Source organism: Ochotona curzoniae, unplaced genomic scaffold (genome assembly GCF_017591425.1).
Source record: "Ochotona curzoniae isolate NIBS_2020 unplaced genomic scaffold, NIBS_Ocur_1.0 contig_430, whole genome shotgun sequence".
NCBI lineage: Eukaryota > Metazoa > Chordata > Mammalia > Lagomorpha > Ochotonidae > Ochotona > Ochotona curzoniae.
The window spans coordinates 10118207-10138205 of record NW_024466219.1 but is presented as its reverse complement, the minus strand read 5'-3'; the positions used below and the strand labels follow the sequence as shown (position 1 = coordinate 10138205).

Below are 19999 nucleotides of genomic sequence, written 5' to 3'. Positions count from 1 at the left end.
TGAAAGTGCTTCATAACATGATTAAATATAAATGCAGAAGAAAAAGAATGATAGTCTTGCATGTGGAGCAGAGTAGTTCATTTGGTAAATTAAGTGATACACACAGAGACACAAATATATCAATGTGACATAATCACAACACAAGTGACACATATCCAGGAAATTGGGAGAAATTATGTAAACTTGGTAGATTCAGTTCTGAGATAGCTTTACAATTGTCTTTCAGTCTATAGATGCTTATTTGAAGAAATTGAATCTGGCATCTAAAGATGAGGCATTATAGGTGTAATTTATAAAAGTAGTAATGCAAGAACTTTCAATCTACAGAACACTTGAGCAGGATAAAAGGCCTTCACTCCAAGTCAAAATTCTAGAATGTCCTGTGATGAGTGCAGCTACAGATGAACATTACTTTACAATTCTTCATTGTGACCAACACTCTCATATGGACAGTTTCAAATCAAGTGTGATGAATTTTACTATACAGTCTTGGGACAATACTCAACATACACACTAAATAATACAAAATTTATGATGTCTTAATTTAACCTCAAATGCCTACCTTTATAATTTCCACTATTATGTATTTAGTCACCATGATAAAATGTCACTAGAAGTTAAAAATGAATATAGAGAGTGACACAATGACACAATAGCCAAAAGGAACCTTTTCACTCCCGTCACCTGGAACCTAGGAAAAACAAGTAATGGAGTCCAGGTCCTTCTTCTATGCAACAAAGCCAGGAAATTTCGGCCTGGCAAAAGATTTACACATTTTCCTCAAGCAGATAATTGAATCACTGGAAACAGCTAAATAAACCTGAGGTTAGTACTGCATGGGCAAAGAGCAAAGACCCTGAAACTTGGGAGAAAAATAAACAAGGCACTACTTTTTAGAAGATGCAGGATATTAATATCCCCCCAAAGTCATCTTATTTGTTTTTATAATCCTATTCAATATCATGTGAAAATCCCTGTATCTCAGATAGAGAGCTAACAGAAATGGCAAATGTACTGCTTTCTCTGTCTGAACTGGTTTTTCTGGATTCCACCTGTTTTTCTCCTGGGGCTTAGCTGTCTGGTCAGATCCTGCCAGTTGCTCAGGGACTCCTTGTTGACACAATGCTGTGAGCTGGGAGTGATTTCTGAAAGGACAACCGGCCCTACCACTCCCCAGATTTCACACGTCACTCGACTTGCAGCAGGCAGCCATGGCCAGCCAGTCCCAAGGGATCCACCAGCTCCTACAGGCAGAAAGAAGGGCCAAGGACAAACTGGAGGAAGCCAAGAAGAGTAAGTTTCTCCACTGAAGGGTTTGTCACAGAAGAGGTTGGGGCAGTGAGATCCCAGGGGGCAGCTCCGCGTACCAAGTCGTGGGGAGACTCAGGGTTGTTTATTAAAACCGCCCACCTTTACATACTGTATTGCTCTAGCAAGGTTGAAAATTTCCTTATTCAGACTTTCGTTGGAAGTCCCGTGCTAATGAGAAGGTTACGGGGATGTGGACTTAAGCCCCATTCCCTTAAGGGTTTGTCCTGTCTCAGATTCCTCATTATTGTACAATGTTCCTGACACAAGTAACTCCAGATTGAATCTGCTTAGCAGTGGGTAAATTAAGCAAGTTGCCTCTCTTTCAGAAGCTTCAGCTTCCACATCTCTAAAACTGGACGAGTAACAGTGAATGACTTATCTTTACTGCTTATTTGATGGCTTTTAAATTCTAGTGTCTTAAAATCATTCTATTTATTCTCATTTTCTTTCTATTTAGTCAAGCATCTATTTATTTACATATTGAATATCCTCCATAAACCTCCTTCTTGTTCTCTTTGATGTTCACAACAGCCAGGCCAATTCCATATTAATGTTGTTTCTATTTATGCATCCTGAAGTTGAAAGTTTGTGATTTGCCCAACGTTACATTAAAAATTTTTTTAATGTGTTAGCCAAATATTTAGTGCTTATCTTATTTACTGTTACAACCTTTAAGCAAAAAGGGAAGGCAATGCCTGAGGAAAATTTACAACTTGCCCAAGATCACAGGGTGGTAAATGGTAGAGATAGGATTTGGACTGTCTGATTCTCCAGCTAAAATCTTAACCAATGCACGATGAAAAATGCATACAATTCTCATAATGGAAAATCCCAATGCTGTAGATAGACCTGTTGAATTCAATCCCCTCATGCCATCACATATCACCTCATTTAGTTTATAATCATTTATAGTCATTCATGGTCTTCAGTGATTATATGTCTTCCCTTTGTAATTAGATTCCAAGTCTAACAACCCAGGATCCATGACTTACAAATGTTACCCAGCAACCCTTGGGATGAATGTGGTAATCAGACTAGAGCAGGTGTGCACTAAACATGATTGAGATACACTGAGTGAAATGACAGAGAGGCATATTCCAATGCAAGAGAGGAATCCGGGCACTCCGTCTACTGATGCTTCTATCTCAAGTAGAATAATAATTCCCTTTTCTTAAGTCCTAAGGCAGCTTGATGTTCTGAACACCCAGCACTGTGAGAACCAACAGCAAAATGGAAAAGACTTGATGTGTTGTTGGTGATTAAAGAGGAAAAGGAGAAAGACAATGAGGTCTGACTTTGCCTAGTTTTCATTTCTTTCTAAAACAAGCCATGCTAATGCCTGTAAGAGGGCATGAGTGCCAAGAAATTGTAAAGGAAACAATACAACATAAGACCGTCTAATTGAAAGAGGACAGAATACCCCTTGATTTTTTTCATCCAGTTTTTTTTTAACCACATTTAAAATTTCTAGATCAGAGGACAAACTGAATTTAAGATGTGATAATTAGGTCCCGTTGGCTTCCTGTTTATGGATGAAGCAAAATGGCCATATTGACTATATACACATCACTTCTATTACATGATTTAAATGATTTTTATCACCAACTTCTCCTTTTTCAAAGTCACAAAGGAAGAAGAGAAGTGTTGCCAGCATGGGAGTTGCTTGGGAGCAGAGCCACTGAGGACACCAACTGCACAACAAAATCAAAGTCCACCTTCGCTCTCGGTTCCTCTGATGAATAGGAAAAATGCATGTTATGTTATTTGTGTATGAAATGCTCATTCTATTTGCAAACAATGTAAAGGGATAATATATTTTTCTTAGTCTATCATGTCCTTGTTCAAGAAAAAAAAATAGCTCACCAGTAATAACACACTCCCAGCTGTTAAAAACTACAATATTTTGACTTTGAATAACCAGCTCCTTCACTCAGCCTCAGACAGAATGTCCTGTCAGCCCAGGCTGAGCAGACAGCTTTCTTTGGAAAGAAACTGTTTTCTTGCATTTCTTGCATCGCTACCATCATGTAGCAATTTATAGTTACAACAGCACTCAGCCTATTCACTAGTAAACATGTAAGTATAGTTTTACAACACAGAAACCTTTTTTTAAAAGACTTATTTATTTTCATTGCAAAAGGCGGATATACAGAGAGGAGGAGAGAGAGGAAGATCTTCTGTCCGATGGTTCACTCCTCAAGCAGCCGCAGCGGCTGGAGCTGAACCAATCCGAAGCCAGGAGCTCTTCTGAGTCTCCCACGCAGATGCAGGATCCCAGGGATTTGGGCTGTCCTGGACTGCTTTCCCAGGCCACAAGCAGGGAGCTGGATGGGAAGCAGGGCTGCTGGGATTAGAACCAGCACCCATATGGGATCCCGGTGAATGTGCAAGACGAGGACTTAACCACTACGCTATCACGCCGGGACCCGCAAAACAGAAATCTTACCCTTATGTAAGAGTACTTCAAAAAAGTTGGTGGAAAACTGGAATTAAAAGTAAGTTTATTTGGGTACTCCAAATTTCAAGATCACATATGATTTTTCATAAATGACTTTTCCACAAACTCTCTGAAAATCCATCATATATCTGGCATGCCTTAGTTCCCCTCATGTGTGAGTCATTTTAATATTACTCATTTATCTAGTTCCTTATGGATGCTGAGCATCACCAGATCCAAGCCATGTAAATGTGCTCACTGAAGCTTCGACTCAAGCCCTGTCCTGGTGCCATAAGGACAGAAACGATCCTAAAGTAGAAGAGGCAGGAGTGCTTGGAGTATCCATCATGCAGACTGAGACCATGCCATCTTGGACCAGGCACCATCTCTTGTTTTTCCTTTCCCACAACTTGAGAAATTCGCCCTGATAATCCCACTCCCCGATCTGCGGTCCCTCGCCCTAATCTCCAGGCACCTATCTGTGGCTCAGATAGCCTCTGTCACTGGTCCCTGGGCCAGCACACAGCCCACACAGTCCTTGCCTTCCCGTTTCCCTCTCTGCTCCCTTCCCTGGCTCTCCCCCATCACCTCCATCTTGTCCCTTCCCTTGCCCGGCAGCCCCATCTTGCCACCATGGCAGGAAACGTGTCCCTTCCAGTTTTCTCCCCTCCACCCCTGCTCCCGTTCCTACCCTGCTGGAATAAAGGACCTACTAAGCACCTTACTGCATCTGGGATTTTGTGTTGAGGTAAACATCAAGAAGAGAAGACTCAGCTGCAGGAATTAGCTGTGCATAACAACATAATAACTTTAGGAACTATAAGTTCATTTAAAACCTAACAACGTAAGACTTAATATTTATGTATTTACTAATTCTGTAACTTGACTTTCTTCCTAAAAAACAATGCAGTTGAAAATCGATCAGGAAGCACAGAGGTGCAACAAGAGGTCTGTTAAGTGACAAAAGTGACCAGCACTGCAGAAGTCTATGATCGTTTTCTCTTTCTTTAAAAACACTTCAATGTATTTATTTTGAACACACACAGGAGACAGTGAGCTTGCTCTCATCTACAATTGGGACTGACCAGTCAGCAGCTGATGGCCCAGAACCTCCAGCCAAGTCTCCCGCATGGCTGGTAGGAATCTAACTACTCGAATTATCACTACTGCTGGTCAGGGTCTTCCTTTCAGGAACCTACAATCAGGTGGTCTCGCCTGGAGTCAGTCCAGGTACTCTAATGTAGGGATCCTAACCAGTAGCTAAACCATAAGGCAAAATGCCTGCCCTACTTTCCTTAAACTCATTTATGTGAGAGTATCTAGCTGGACTCCTGAGGGTATATCTAACCAGAAAAAGTAGAAGAAGGGAGAAGGAAAAGAGGAGAGAACAAGAACAAACACATAATTAGGAATGGCAAAGTGGGAGGATTTTAAAAATCATGGCATAAAAATATTAATAGATTCTATTACAAAGGATACCTCAGATCTTGGTAAAGCAGTTGTGCAATAGAATGGGTGGTATAAGCAGTTTTCCTGCAGGGATATCTAACTAACTATCTATCTATCTATCTATCTATCTATCTATCTATTTATGGAATGTGGGCATAAAACCCTGGGAACTCTTCCCAAAGCTGAAGGCTTGAGTTCAAAACGTCACTGTCTTACTATAAGGTATTTGGAGCACTGCTGAGCCTCAGTCTTTAGAAACCCAGTTTTATACCTCCATCACTGTCCAAATATACAGTTAATAGATGTACATATATAATCACTAAAGTCATTTTAAGAATGAGAAAAATATTAATTTAGCAGAACAAAAATTAAGCACTGCTGAGTTGCTTTCTATGTAAGTGTACAGTGAACATGCATATTACTAAAGCAGTAACAACAAGGTGAAATACAGCATGCATAGGGTAGGGTGGAACTGAAATGAATCAAATAGAACAGACAAGAATAATGTAGTGTGATTCTTTTTTACTCCCATCGCAAGTTTTGGATCCACCCCTCAAGGGCAAGAAAGACATGGACTCCTTCCGGTGAGATGAGGAGAAAGTTTCAAATATATCTTCATTTACTCATTAATAATTAAACCATCTTTATTATTTAAAATTCTCACTCAGCACACATATTCATTATGTGCAAAATAATCCTATTGAATTTAGATGAAATCATGTTAAATATACTACTTTAAATTCCCCTACTTGGCATTATATTTTTTAACTACTTTTTTTATTTAATATTTTTTATGGCTAATAAATTTTTCATTAATCAAACACAAAAGTAGATGTGGTGTGCCCAGACAAGTTGCATTTTTGCAATGGAGTTTCAGAGATCAGCTCCTGGTTTGGGGCATTCAATGGAACCTGCAATCAGAATGAGATTGGAACTTCAAGGTGCCATCGCACTTCTGTTTCTCTGAAACCTGTGAGATTTTTGGTTGTGATTTTGAATCAAAGCAGTATTTACCTCATGAATACGCATGCAAATGTGGAAAACTCAACAGCATTTATACAAATGCTATCCTAAAATGTTCAAATACATGCTACTCAACATCACATACAGAACTCACATTCCCAAGCCATTCACAAACAGGTATCAGAACTTGTCTCACTGAAAATAGCATTGGTGCTGAACTAAAAATTACAGACCGCACTAGGCATAGATCTGAAGATGTGGTAACGAAACCTGAGTCTTCAATTCTAGGTAAGAGACAAACAGCTATGTTAACTATGTTCTAGGAGAATGTGTTGCACTGCAAACAGTGCTTCCCACCTCGGAGTGCATATAACTGAATCCCATCTCTGCTGCCACACCTGCCTCATGGGCCTGGCAGGCAGCAGGTGTCACAAAGGCCGAGTCCCTGCCACCCACAGGGGACACCCAGAAAGATGTCCTGTCCCCTGGCTTTGGCCTTAGCCAGTCTCAGTTGTTGCAGACCCATCGGGGCCAAACAAGCAGATGGAAGAGGCTCTCTCCTCTCTCTCTCTCTCTTAGAAATACTCTAAAAACTACCGGCATGAGAGTGAGGGAGCTGTCCTTCTCTCCTTCCCAGGTGGTGTTGTCAGCACCCTCTCCTTGGAGCTGCCCTGCCTTGGTGCACACCCAGCTTCTGCCCCTTGCTCACTGTGGCCTTGGGAAGATCCCTGCTCAGCCTCCAGTACCTGTTCCTTGTACTTTAAAGTGGAGATATGAATAATAACTACCTCGTGGAGGTGTTGTCACAATTAACCGAGTTGATGCATATACAAGATTCAAAACAACACTGGTGGCCAACAAATGTTAGCTATTAATATTCTGATACTCAATAAAAGCAACTCTGTCCAACAGAGGACTGAAAGGACACTTTCGCAAATAATTTCTTCAGCATGTTCCACTATAAGGTCTTTCACTGAATTCTACTTTTGCACAAATTTAGTACTGAAGAAAAGAATTCTACTCTCTACTTAGCTAATAACATTAATATAGTACTCTAAATTACTTTGTAGGTCTAGGAAATGCCCACCATCAATAACTTTTTCCTTAAATCAACAAATGACCTATTTGTTTCAAAAGGCAGAAATATTCTGAATTATTTAAATAGCCACCTTGACTTAATAAATTCTTCATTATGCAATTGGATGTTATGGTTCATGAAAACATGACTTTTAATAAAATAGTAAAATAAGGGTTGTTATATTAGCATTTCATGGCCCTGTTTTGTATGCTTTGTAGGCCTGTAAATACTTCGTCTTTGCTGTCTGCGGACTAACAGGCTGTTTGTAAATATATTGGTCTTTCATTTCTTTGAGTTGGTAGTATTAAAGTAGTAACCATAGAAATATTTTAATGTATTAATAGAATTTGGTTATATTCAACCTATGACCTACACAAAAAGTGATTATACTTTTTAAATAAGGAAAATAAAAGCAAAGAAAACCATGAGGCAAGTGGCACTCCTAAAGGAAGCAGAGTCAGAAAAGGAGCTCTTAGCAATCCCGTCATCAAAGGGAACAACGGCTCCTTGTCTCTTGGTGACGTAACTTCCCCAACATTTACAGTCTTTGAGTCAGGTGAGTTTCATCACAGTATCAGCAAGAAAGTGGGACTGCTTCCCCCCCTCCCCGAGCAACAGAATATAAATAAAATGATTGATAGGAATAGAGAGATAAAAACCTTGCTGAAGTACACTTAGTTTCCATGGCAAATCCAGGTGGCTTCTGCTTTGGTCAGGTGGCAGATTCACGTTGGTGTGCTTTCTACTTGACTTGGGAATCCAGCACGGTCTCCAGGGATACCTGCCATCGTGAGCTTCTGCTTCTCTCTACCTGCATCCACTAGGACTGCAGCAGTTAATGCCACAAACTGCGTGATTCTAACCTATGCATAGTTATTTCCTCACTTTCCTGGGGGCCCTTAGTCCAAACACAAGGCCAGTGGAGCCGAAAGCTTGCGTTTTCCTTTCCTTCAGTTTATGTATTCTTCTTTGACTTCTGTACAGATCCCCTTGGTGTGATCCCTCTGCCCAGATAACTGGCATGCAGACTTCCTGTGCAGATCTTGCCTCTGGATTCCAGACTGGCTTGTCCAGCTGCCATCTCACTAGCTCCCCTTAGATGCCTCCAGAAAGCCTGCAGGGATGATGGATGGGGACTTACTTTAAAACTCATGCTTTACTCATCACTTGGCTTGTTAGCAGAAGCCCCCAGAAATTGATCCTGCTTTTCTAATAATGGCTAAAGATTATCCAATAATTGCTGATTGTCACACACCTCATACGCTTGTTTTTCTAGTCTTTTCAATGACTCTTTCCCGTAGATTGTTCACTGTGTTATACTGATTAGAAAAAACAGGCTCACAAATTATAAGTAACTTGTTCAAAATTGCAAGCTTTTTTTGTGTCATTGTGGAGGTGGTCAGTGTATAGTTTTGATTACTCATACAAAACAGAAATTCCATTATCTGCGTAAGAATAAAACTACCAAAGAAATTTAGCATTGCAGGCAAGAGAATATGCTTCTCTGTATCTAAAAAGGCATTTTTCAACTTGAAATACATATGTCACTTGAGCTTTGTCAGCCAGGAGGCCAGGGAGAGTCTGTCTGGCCCAAAATGATTCCTTTAATCCTGTCCAGATTAGATCAGCCAAATATCTTTTTTTTTCCCACAAAACATCCTATTGAATATATCACTATAATGACCTGTTATATCTAGGACATTTCTGAAAAAGTAAGTCACATGAGTGAAAATGTGGAGATTTTTATCAGGTGGTGTTTTTGAAGAGCCTTCCAAGATTTCTTAAATGGGATTCACTTGACACCAAGTGCTTTGGTGATCAATAATCCCATGCTCCATTTCAGAGTACTGGGGCCGGACTCCAGCTCCAGGGCCAAACTCCCAGCTCCAGACCGGACTCCCAGCTCCAGGCCCGACTCCCAGCTCCAGGCCGGACTCCCAGCTCCAGGCCCGACTCCCAGCTCCGGGGCCGAACTCCCAGCTCCAGGCCCGACTCCCAGCTCCAGGCAGGACTCCAGCTCCGGGGCCGAACTCCCAGCTCCAGACCGGACACCCAGCTCCAGGCCAGACTCCAGCTTCCTGCAAATAAGGCCCTGGGGAACTGGGATGACCATTTATTTGGGTTCCTGATATCCATGGAGGAGACTTGACTTGCATTTCTGGTTTCTTACTTTGGCCCAGCTGCTATGCACATTTGTGGGAGTGGGGAAGCAAATCCACAGTTGAAAGCTCTCCCATATAAGTAAATAAATAAGTCAGTCTCTCCTTGCCCTTCTCTCATTCCTCTAAGGGAGTGTCCACTTCCATTGTCTAGGCTAACACATTTCCGTGGCTCATAGGTCTTTCCTGATCTTACCAAACAATCTTGCTGAAATTTTATAATCCGTATCTGTGCAATTTATTGATATCTTGGGTGAATTTTGTTGCTATGAGACAGAATATGTTGGACATTTACTGGAGTAGAGGAGAAACACAGATTCTCTCAAGTTTCAGTAGCAGAAGTAATCATAAAGTTGTGATTTTTTTCTCTGTTGTGGAGTAAGTGGAATAATATTTATGTTTAATTATTTTCACATTTAACATTGTGTATACCACCATTTTATAGATTTCATAATTTTCTTCTTCCTGGAGGCCAGGGCAGCATATACATATCTCAGAAAAGAGCTAATTTATGTCAATTACAGACAAGGACAGTATCATATGCATTTCTTTTTCTTGTTTGTTCTAAACTTTTATAGTAGATGTTTAATAGGCATTGAATAAATGGAAACAAAGTAAAAGCGTCCTGTGTGACCCCAGTCTGCCAAACCTATTCTTTTTTTAAAGATTTATTTTTATTATTTTTTTTATTGGAAAGGCGGATATACAGAGAGGAGAGACAGAGAGGAAGATCTTCCATCCGATGATTTCAATCCCCAAGTGAGCGCAACGGTCGATGCTATGCCAGTCCGAAGCCAGGAGCCTCTTCCGGGTCTCCCACGCAGGTGCAGGGTCCCAAAGCCTTGGGCCGTCCTCGACTGCTTTCCCAGGCCACAGGCAGGGAGCTGGAAGGGAAGCAGGGCTGCCGGGATAGAACCGGCGTCCATATGGGATCCCGGGCGTGCAAGGCGAGGACCTTAACCACTTGCGCCACTGTGCTGGGCCCAAACCTATTTTAATATTATTTAAAATTGTGATGTGTAAGATATTCATCAAAAAGAACCTTTTTCGGGCCCGGCGCGGTGGCGCAAGTGGTTAAGTCCTCGCCTTGCACGCCCGGGATCCCATATGGGCGCCGGTTCTAATGCCGGCAGCCCCTCTTCCCTTCCAGCTCCCTGCCTGTGGCCCAGGAAAGCAGTCGAGGACAGCCCAGGCTTTGGGACCCTGCACCTGCGTGGGAGACCCGGAAGAGGCTCCTGGCTTCGGATCGGCATAGTATCGGCCCGTTGCGCTCACTTGGGGAGTGAATCATCGGACGGAAGATCTTCCTCTCTGTCTCTCCTCTCTGTATATCCGCCTTTCCACTAAAAAAAATGATAAAAATAAATCTTTAAAAAAAAAAAAAAAAGAACCTTTTTCCCTGCAAACTTATGTGCCCATATAAAAACTGTGTAATTGATTTTCATATCTGAAATCTGAACTGCCTTCTATGTTCATCCCTATTTTTGAGTCTGTATTAAGAATGTGAATATGGGTCTCTTTGGGCACACAGAGCGCACAGGCTTTTAGTGCTTAAGCAGCAAAATACACGACTTTTAAATTGGGCCATCTTCCTATACCCAGAGAGAAGCGAGCTGGAGGTTAATGCAGGTGGATTTGACGTTTGTATTTTTCTTCACCCCTAACAGAACAGTAGGCTTGAGGTTCCAGTTTCTTCCGCTGGATGAATTCAGGTGTAGCATATGCAGGATGTCACACAGCGGCAGCTGCTGAGTCCATCCAGAAAATCGCTGTGCCAGCAGCCACTTCCCTGTGGCTCTCCTATTTAATTGAATGAGAGCCAGCAGGTGACTGGTACCATGAAAGGGAAATCACAGACAGGCTCAGAGCCTGTCACCAAATGATGGAGCTAACACGGGCTTTTACTGAGCGCTGGCCTCTGCTCAGGACCAGGAACTCTGCACACGGAACTTTTCCTATCGTTATTTTTATGTGCCAGAAAGTTGCAACTAAGAAATTGTTATATTCTTACATATAATAAGTAATAAGAAAATTGATTGAGGAATAGTTTTTCTTACCAATACCTGTATGTATTCGTTCTGTTCAGTTTCTAAGAATGTGAGTTTGATTGACACAAAAGCATGAGAAGGGTAGACAACAAGGGTATCCACACGCCAAATGACAGCAAGCGTCCGTTAAATGAGGAAAAGGCAAGCATCGTTGTTTGTGCTCCCCTAAGTGCAAAGCATCAAAAGAGTGTTTTCTCCAAATCTTGGGTTTTAAAAAAAGTGACAGCGTGGAGCTGAATGTGTGTTCTGGATGAAAGCAACCCAACTCCACTGGAGCGGGATCAGCACTCAGAAGGACACATTCCCACTTCAGTGACACCGCCTCCATTCCTGGAGTGTAGGAGACCAGTCCACCACCTGACCCCTCACAAGAAGTCCAACATTCCAACAACGGTACAAAACACATAGGCGGATGTACGGCAGATAAAGTTAAATCAAGGGGTCCTTTCATACTGGAAAGCTACTAGATGAGGATGTAATATTTATACCAAGTCTACACACTGCAATGATATGAAAATTGACAAAACATTGTGGGGGGGAAAATGAGGTATCAGTAAAGAAGCTACATTAAATGACAAAAGAATGAAGGCATTTGGTGACATTGACAATAGATTCAGACTGAATGCATCTGATCTTGTCTGATCTCGGAAGCTAAGCAGGGTCGGGCCTGGTTAGTACTTGGATGGGAGACAATAGAGTCAGAGAACAAAAGAATGCTGAAATAGTCGAGTATCTTTAAAGTTTTCAGGGTTTCAAAGCTCTAGCCCCAACTCCAGATAGTAATAGGCAGTGGGGGCAGAGCAGCGTTCTGTAACCCACAGTCTGCAGTCATTAACGAACCCAAACTTTTCACAAAGCCCATATGCTTTGCTAATGACCCTCACAATGTTGTATTTTTCTAATATGCTTCTCTACAGTGTGTTCTGGCTCGGGGCTTACACCCTTGCTCTTAATCAAATAAAAGAGGCTCCCAGCCATTAAAAACAACTGGTTTTACAGTCACTTCCAAGTCCCTCTCAGAGAAAGCCACTAGGAAAACACATTTACTTTGATGTGTTGTGGGGCTTAATCAGACATTCAAGAGTCAACAAATGGTAAGGGAAAAACACACCAATAAAATGTTTGAAAAAAATGCCAAGTCAGTTTGATACAGCCCGAGCTGCCTGTGTGCAGTGGAGTTGGAGACCTGCCAGTGTTAATAGCATCCAGTTGGTGTGGACCGAGCGATTCCTGGCAGCAAAGCACCGCAGAAAATCTAACCAAATAATGTCTTTCAAGTAAGTGACAGCGAAAATCTGTTCTCTGGATGTCACTGCTGTGAGGAAATTGGCCGATATTTTACTTAAGCATGTAAAAATAAAGGAAGGTGGTCATTTCCAACTCTAATAGAGAAATGAAAATTTTTATATAATTTTTAAATGCAGTTTGACCTTCTAGAAAAATTTATTTAAATGGAAAGGTTATCTGTTTTTAAAAATAAACTTTGAGGAGCCAGTGCTGTAGTCGAGCAGCTAAAATCCTCGCCTTGCATGCACCGGGATCCCATATGGGCAACAGTTCTAATACCGGTCACCCCATTTCCCATCCAGCTCCCTGCTTGTAGCCTGGGAAAGCAATCAAGGATGGCCCAAAGCCTTAGGGTCCTGCACCCATGTGGGAGACCTGGAGGAAGCTCCTGGCTCCTGGCTTCATATTGGCTCAGTTCCAACCATTGCGGCCATTTGGGAAATAAACCAGCAGACAGAAAATCTTTTTTCTCTGTCTCTCCTCCTCTCTGAATATCTGACTTTGCAATAAAAATAAAAAATTAGTTAATTAAACAAATCTTAAAAATTTAGCTTTGAAATTCCATGTATCTTCAAAAAAAAAAAAAAAAAGATTCCTTCTATGCTAATTTTCAGGAAAAGGAAAGCGATTGAAACAAGCTAAGGAAGAAGCCATGGCAGAAATTGACCAATACAAACTGCAGAGAGACAAGGACTTCCGAATGAAACAGTCGAAGGTACGTCAGAACATCACAACTGATTTTCATAGAGCACAGATTATAATATATGTAAATATTCATATAGTACAAGGTAAACCCTTGGGATGAAATAAATTAAAATTGAATGAATAACATTCAACCAAGTAGATCTTAAATATAACAGCATCACTTATAATACCTGTTTTTACTTTCAAGTCAGTTTTATTGTTTTCATATAAAGGTTTATCCAATAGTTACTATCAAACACAGTACATATGAAAACCACAATCATAAATAGGGCCAGGAATAGTTACAATATCATTCTTATCACAGATTATTGATCCATAAGTTACTGAATCACAATTTTAAGCAAGAAAAGACTGCAGAAAATGGTTTTGTTTATTGATTTTTTACCAATAGATTCTGTTCAATAATGTTGCATGCTAAAAATGCAGAATGAATTTGTTCAACCAAATTGCTTTTGGTGAAACCAAAATTTCTAAGTGACCAGAGTGGGTGTCAATGCAAATTCTCAAGAAGCCTGTAGCTAGCATGTTCTTATGATTGCTTCTCAACTGGCTGGCTTCAAGGTGCACGGTAGCTCTTCCTCTTGTTTGCTCTATCTTTCAAATAAATCAATCCTCACAAAAACGACATAATGTTTTCCACAATGTTATTTTTAAAAAGTATCTGCTGTTTGCAGAAAGTGCATGATATTGTCAGAGTTCACATCCTATTTTCCATGTCACAACATGAACTGAAATGTAGACAGCAGTAAGCTCTCTGTGTGTCATAAACTTTATAGGCTCTTTTGCTTTTGCTGCCATAACGGTAGAACTAAAGCTCTGTTCTGAAGCTGACATCGCAAAATGAACTCAAGCTGTGGGCAGTCCCTCCGTTTACAGCTTGTTTGTGATGGTGGATAGAGGAGAAGTTCAATGTAGCATCAGGTACATTGAACCTCTCGGTAAAAAAACACAAACCAAAAATCCCACGATTTTAAAAAGTGCCATTCGAGGTCTTCCTATAACAAGGTGGAAAACTTGGTGAAAATGCATCTTATCAGCATTTGGAAAAGCCAGCTCTTAAAATCACAGCCCACACAGATGCTGACACCTGCGTGTTTCAGCAGTTATACTTTCTACCACTCGACCTATTCTACTCTAGCCATACTTGCTGACAGAATGAGCGCCTAAACAAAATTTCTGTGTTAATCTTTCCTGTTGACTCCTGTTGTACTGTTGCATCTGATAATATAATCATACTCAACAACCTGCTTCTTTTTTTTCCAATGTTTATTAATTCATGAAGAGAGAGAGCATATGCTGCTATCCACTAATTCACTCCCCAAATGCCTACAATAGCCAGGCTTAGGGTGAGGTTGAATCCAGGAGCCTGAAACTTAATCTAGTTCTTGCACCTGAGTAACAGGTGCCATCACCCCTGTGTCCTCAGGCCTTCATCAGTAGGGAGCTGTATCAGAGCTGAGCCTCGCACCCAAGGCTCAGTACAGGATGTGTACATTTTGACTAGCACCTCACCCACCAGGAAATGCCAGCCAGCTTTCATTAAATTACAGAGAATACTTCTGAGATGATATTTTTAAGTAATAATAATATGAAAAGTAGCTATAGTTTCAGAAGGTGGTTAGGTTAAATGTCTTGAAATATTTCTCCAGAAGGATCTTGTCAGGTATAAATGTGGTTCAGGATTTGTTCCCTGCTTAGGTCAGTAATAGAAACTCCTCATTGTTCTCATAATTAAAGCTACAAACCAGTTTTACAGCTAGTTGATCAAGGACTCATGCAGAAAAGTCAATGAGCGTAAGCCTCCACTGCATCATGCAGGTTGTCACACAGCACAGATCTGCATTCCTGCAACAACCGCCAAGTAGGTCTCATTATTGTTAACCCAGGGCAGTGAGGAGGCCTGGGAGACCCTAGCTTCCGCTCGTCATGGCTTTTGCATCTTGACATTTCCTTTTTCCTGGTCTCGCAGCTCATGTTAATACACATCTTTTCCAACTCTCTGACACCAATAGACAAACAGATATCTCAATCTTGGTACTCTATCAATTAGTATTCACACGGATTCATTTATCTATTGTTCATCATGGCTACCCGATGTAACATCTACTAAAGAAGATACCACAGGGCTAAAAGGAAATCTAGGCTGCACTGGGAAAATTAAATCTGTCATTGTAAAAGTGAGAGTGAGGTGGACTATAAATCTAATTAAAATACCTGAAAATGAAAGTGGCAATGGAAAATTTTTACATCTTTAATTTTTCTTCCTGAATTTGTACCGTGAGAATATTTTATGGTCTTGAAGCGATCACAAATTGAGAGTACAAAACTACTAAGTGACAGTACAAAACTACTTTGCTCATGACAGTGGGATCTGAAGATCTGCCTCACTTCAAGGTGAAACATTTAACAACAAATAAGGAAAACTTATAGAATGTTGGAAAATGTCACCATCATTGTTAGTCAGTGTGTCACAAAGATAGTCACATTTGTCTTGACACCAACATTTTGAAAATGTGTGCCAAGAGATCTTTAAATGGCTTTCTGTGATCAAATGTATTGCATATCAGAGAGTTATCAACTTCTGACTTACACTAGTGCCCGAAACTTCAGCGTACAGGTTTCTGAGAGCATGAGCAACAGAGCATAGATAACGGGATCTCTGCAATACTTGGGAGTGGAATTGTTTTACCCAGTTCAATAGACAAGAAGTGAGCATTACTATCTTACAACATAATGGCACTTACAATGCAATGGAGAACAGGATGATGCTGGTTCTTTGCCTTTCAAGCTTAGATAGACTCATCTAAACACCTACATGGGATAAATCAGCATTCTGCCTTCACATGGAAGCATAGAAATTTTCCTTAGGAAGACCATCTCAAATTAGGCACAGTTAGTCAATGTTTTAGCAAACACTGTAGAAAACTGAAACTCCTGAATATCAGACATACTGAGAAATAATCATATATTTGATTGTGCAGGATGAGACTTAGTACCGTGGAGGTAGTTTCGGGAGCATTACAGTTGGTGAAAGTACACATTGGACCAATTCCGAAAGTGCAAGGAGGGTAGTCAAGGAAAAGTAGAACATCTGACATTTACCCACCACTTATTCAGTTCTTTGTTTCTGTACTGAGAGTCTTCTTAATGGCAACTCTATTCTGAAAATCGCCATCCTGACTCCAGGAAGTGCATTAAGGGCACAACTATTACCAAGAGAGATGTGTTTATTGTAACAAAGCTCTACCACCCACTATGGTAGCCAAGTCACCTGGGCCACTGAGTCCTGAAACATAACGAAGTTGCGTTGTAAGATTCCAAAGACTTGGTATAAAGAGTAAGGGTGTGATTTTTGTATTAACTTTATATTAACATAATTATGGATATGTTAAGTAAAATAAAATAATGGGTGTAAAAGTTAAATGTACTAACTTTATTTTGCCTTTTGAACATGGCCTCTAGAAAGTTTAAAATTCCATATATGTGTCACCTTGTGGCTTATATTACATTTCTACAATTGGGCACACTTAGCTCTCAAGAATCTGCTTTACATGTTACAACAATCCTAGGAAATGAATGATGCTATCTCCATTTTTAAAACTGAAGATCCCAAGGCTGACATTAGTTCTTCCAAAGTTAGCCAGTACAGCTGTTCTACACTAACCTAATCTAAGCTATTTTTAATTCTTCTCCAAAGAAACATGGGTAACAGTTTCACCAAAGTTTGTCTTTGAACTTTTCACCACCAAGAGTTGGATTTCAAGAGGAAAAGGTTATTTTTTTCTCCTGTTTGGTAGAAACCCACTTTAAGACATGTACTTCAGAGGATGGAAGAAGAAACCGAATTTAGTAGAATTATTTTATGTACTTCTTTTCTGCTTGGAAAGCTCTTCTCAGCAAAGGAAACTTATCTCTTGTGATTCTGCTTCTTCTGTTCTCATGCCTCAAAGCATTATTTTTGTAAAAGTTATTTGTGTGTCTTAAAAACTGTATCTTCTCAAATTGATTTTCTTTGAACTGGGATGACCCTATGCTCTGACCTATGACACAGAAAAAGAATTTGAACCAAATGACTTCAATTTCATTTGACTTCAAGCTACATTATAGATTAGGCAGGTTCTCTAATTTAGCATGTTTATCAACCTTGTTATAGAAGCCAATCTTTCGATGTGTTTCTTGTACTGAATCAAACACACTCACAGAAGACAAAGCCATCTTGTCTTCCCAAGGCCCAGGTTAGAAAGAGGGCAGGTCAGAGTGGGTGGCTTTAGCAAACAGTAATATTCAAAGTTCCTTTACCATAGATTTCTTTTAAATTATTAACTTCCCTGCTAAAATCATACTCTGGTCAAGCTATCACTTGATAGAACAGCTCAAAGGACAGAGAATTTAGTGTTAAATACTGAGAATCACTGACCAGGAGTGATCAGAAAAAGTAGTACCACAGTGTAGTGAAATGAACATACATATATATGTATGTAAATATATATATGTGTGTATATATGTATATCTCAGTCTGAAACAACTTCAATTTACCCTGAATTTATCAAGATATTTGTTACTCAAAATGATATTTGTGCATGTGAAAGTGTCTTAGAGTATATATTGTGTTTAGATCTTCCTGAAAAAAAAGGACTAACTAAATCAATTTTTACTACGTGTTTTAAATTTGGGAAAAGCCAGTTATTTGTTCTTTAAAAACTAGCAAAAATGGTTTTAATGGTGTTTTCCAACATTATTTTCTAGATTGGTGATTCAAAATGTAAGCTATAAGGAAAATGTGAAAACTGGGTGGCAAACCAGTTGATGAGCATGATGTGGGCATTGTGTCCCTGGAGGCAGTTTTTATCACGTAGAGCCCATCCGCAACGGAAGTAACCCACTAGGACCAGTTGCTGCTCTTCAGGAAAGCTCATTCCTCTCATTGAAGGTCTTTAATGATCTGGTCTGTTCTAGAGAAGGAATGCAAAATATGCAAGCAAGGAGCAATAACAAGCCAAGACAAACTTAGCTTATAAAGCCAATGCAATGCATTCTGGGGTGTTTTGAATTCTGTTGTTTTGTTAGGCCATGGACTCTCAAGGTGATCTGTCAGATGAAATAGAAGAACAAACTCAACAGAAGATACGACAACTGAAGGCAAACTACAACAAGCACATGGAAAGTGTAATGAAGCAGCTTTTGAACATGGTCTGTGACATCGAACCAGAAATCCATGCGAACTACAGAGCTACCAACTAAATGTCCATCTTGTTGCTGGATAAATGGTATGTAGTTGATTATGGCTTCATGTTCATTCTCAGGAATTTGTAATGTTAATCTTAACTTTCCTGGATATCTACCAATCTTAATGTGACATAACTTTTAAGCAATGGTGTTCTATTGTCCTGGTAAGAATTATGACCTTGTCATTTATTTGCAGTAAGGAATGAAGAGTAATGTTTTTTGGTATTTTAAAGGAAAATAAGACCATGATAACTTTGTAGTAGATGTGATTTATTGCATTTTTTTATCAATTTAGAAAACTTGTTTTTAGTTATGATTACTAAAGGATAATTTCACATGCAAGATATGTTTATGACTCATACAGATCTAAAATTAACATATGTCAATAATACATTCAATTCACCAGTCAATGACAAAGGTAGTAAAATGTTACAACCAGTTCTCTCTACTGGGCCCAATTGTAAGAACATTTCTAAGAACTACATGTATATATGCATATACACATGTAGGGAGAGAGAGAGAAAAAGAGAGAGAGAGAAGAGTTTTATAACCACTCTATTTGCTTACCTTCAATTAACCAGAGAGTACTTTTTCAAATTATTTTTAAAAGGAAACAATGATAAGCCGATAGCATAGAAGGTTTCGTATGTTGTTTTCTTGTTTGTTATTTAATTCTCAAGAGATACACTAGGGCAGAATGCTATTTACACAATTTCCCAGCAGTAAGCCAAATTCCTAAGTACCAAGTACTTTACAAGCCCAGGTACACTGTTAGCACAGCATCCTAGCAGGTGAATATCCATCTGCAACACCAGAGTTCAGATAGACACCTGTGCAAGCCCTCACGGCTCTATTTCTGATCCAGCTGCCTGCTAATGGGCTGGGGAAAGCAGCAGTATTGGGAGGTCCCTGCCTCCCAAACACTGCCTCCAAGTACTCCCAAGTACTCCCAGCTCCTGGCTCCTAGCTGTAGCCCGGCCCAGCCCTGGCATTTGTAGCCATCCGGGAAGTGAACCAGCAGGTGCAAGATTCCATTCTCTTTCTCTCTGACTCTTCTCCCTCCTTCTCTGTATCACTTTCAAATAAATAAATAAATCTTCTAAATGTTTCAGTTCCATGTATAAATTACTATGGTTAGGCATATAGGCAGTATTAGTGATACCATTTACAAATGCTAAGAACTAAGGAACTTCACTAGAGTGGCTTAGGAAACAGTGGTGGCATTGAGCTTTACCTTGGCTGTGGAACTCCAATGCCCATTCATTCCTTCCCACCAAATGGTCTCCTCAGAAAATTTCTGTATTTGTGTCATTATGAATCATGAATACCTTGAAAT

At 40.1% G+C, this 19999-nt stretch overlaps 1 protein-coding gene across 2 annotated transcripts; it reads left to right on the top strand.

Moving 5' to 3' along the window:
* The first annotated feature begins 1211 nt into the window (after positions 1-1211).
* Positions 1212-18678, top strand: ATP6V1G3 (ATPase H+ transporting V1 subunit G3). 2 transcript variants are annotated; one of them, XM_040985203.1, is made up of 4 exons: positions 1212-1293; positions 7821-7833; positions 13342-13447; positions 18505-18678. In XM_040985203.1, the coding sequence occupies exons 1-4, from the start codon at positions 1212-1214 to the stop codon at positions 18676-18678; spliced, it is 375 nt and encodes a 124-aa protein (XP_040841137.1). The 2 variants fall into 2 exon arrangements, with proteins under 2 accessions (XP_040841137.1, XP_040841138.1); XM_040985204.1 differs by lacking the exon at positions 7821-7833 and having other exon boundaries at positions 13347-13447.
* The last annotated feature ends 1321 nt before the right edge of the window (positions 18679-19999 follow it).

What these genes read in the sequence shown, in the direction of transcription:
- ATP6V1G3 (XM_040985203.1), top strand. Translation starts at nt 1,212, where the DNA reads ATGGCCAGCCAGTCCCAAGGGATCCACCAGCTCCTACAGGCAGAAAGA. An exon ending in TCCGAATGAAACAGTCGAAG is followed by an intron (nt 13,448 to 18,504) that starts GTACGTCAGAAC and finishes TTGTTTTGTTAG; the next exon opens with GCCATGGACTCTCAAGGTGA.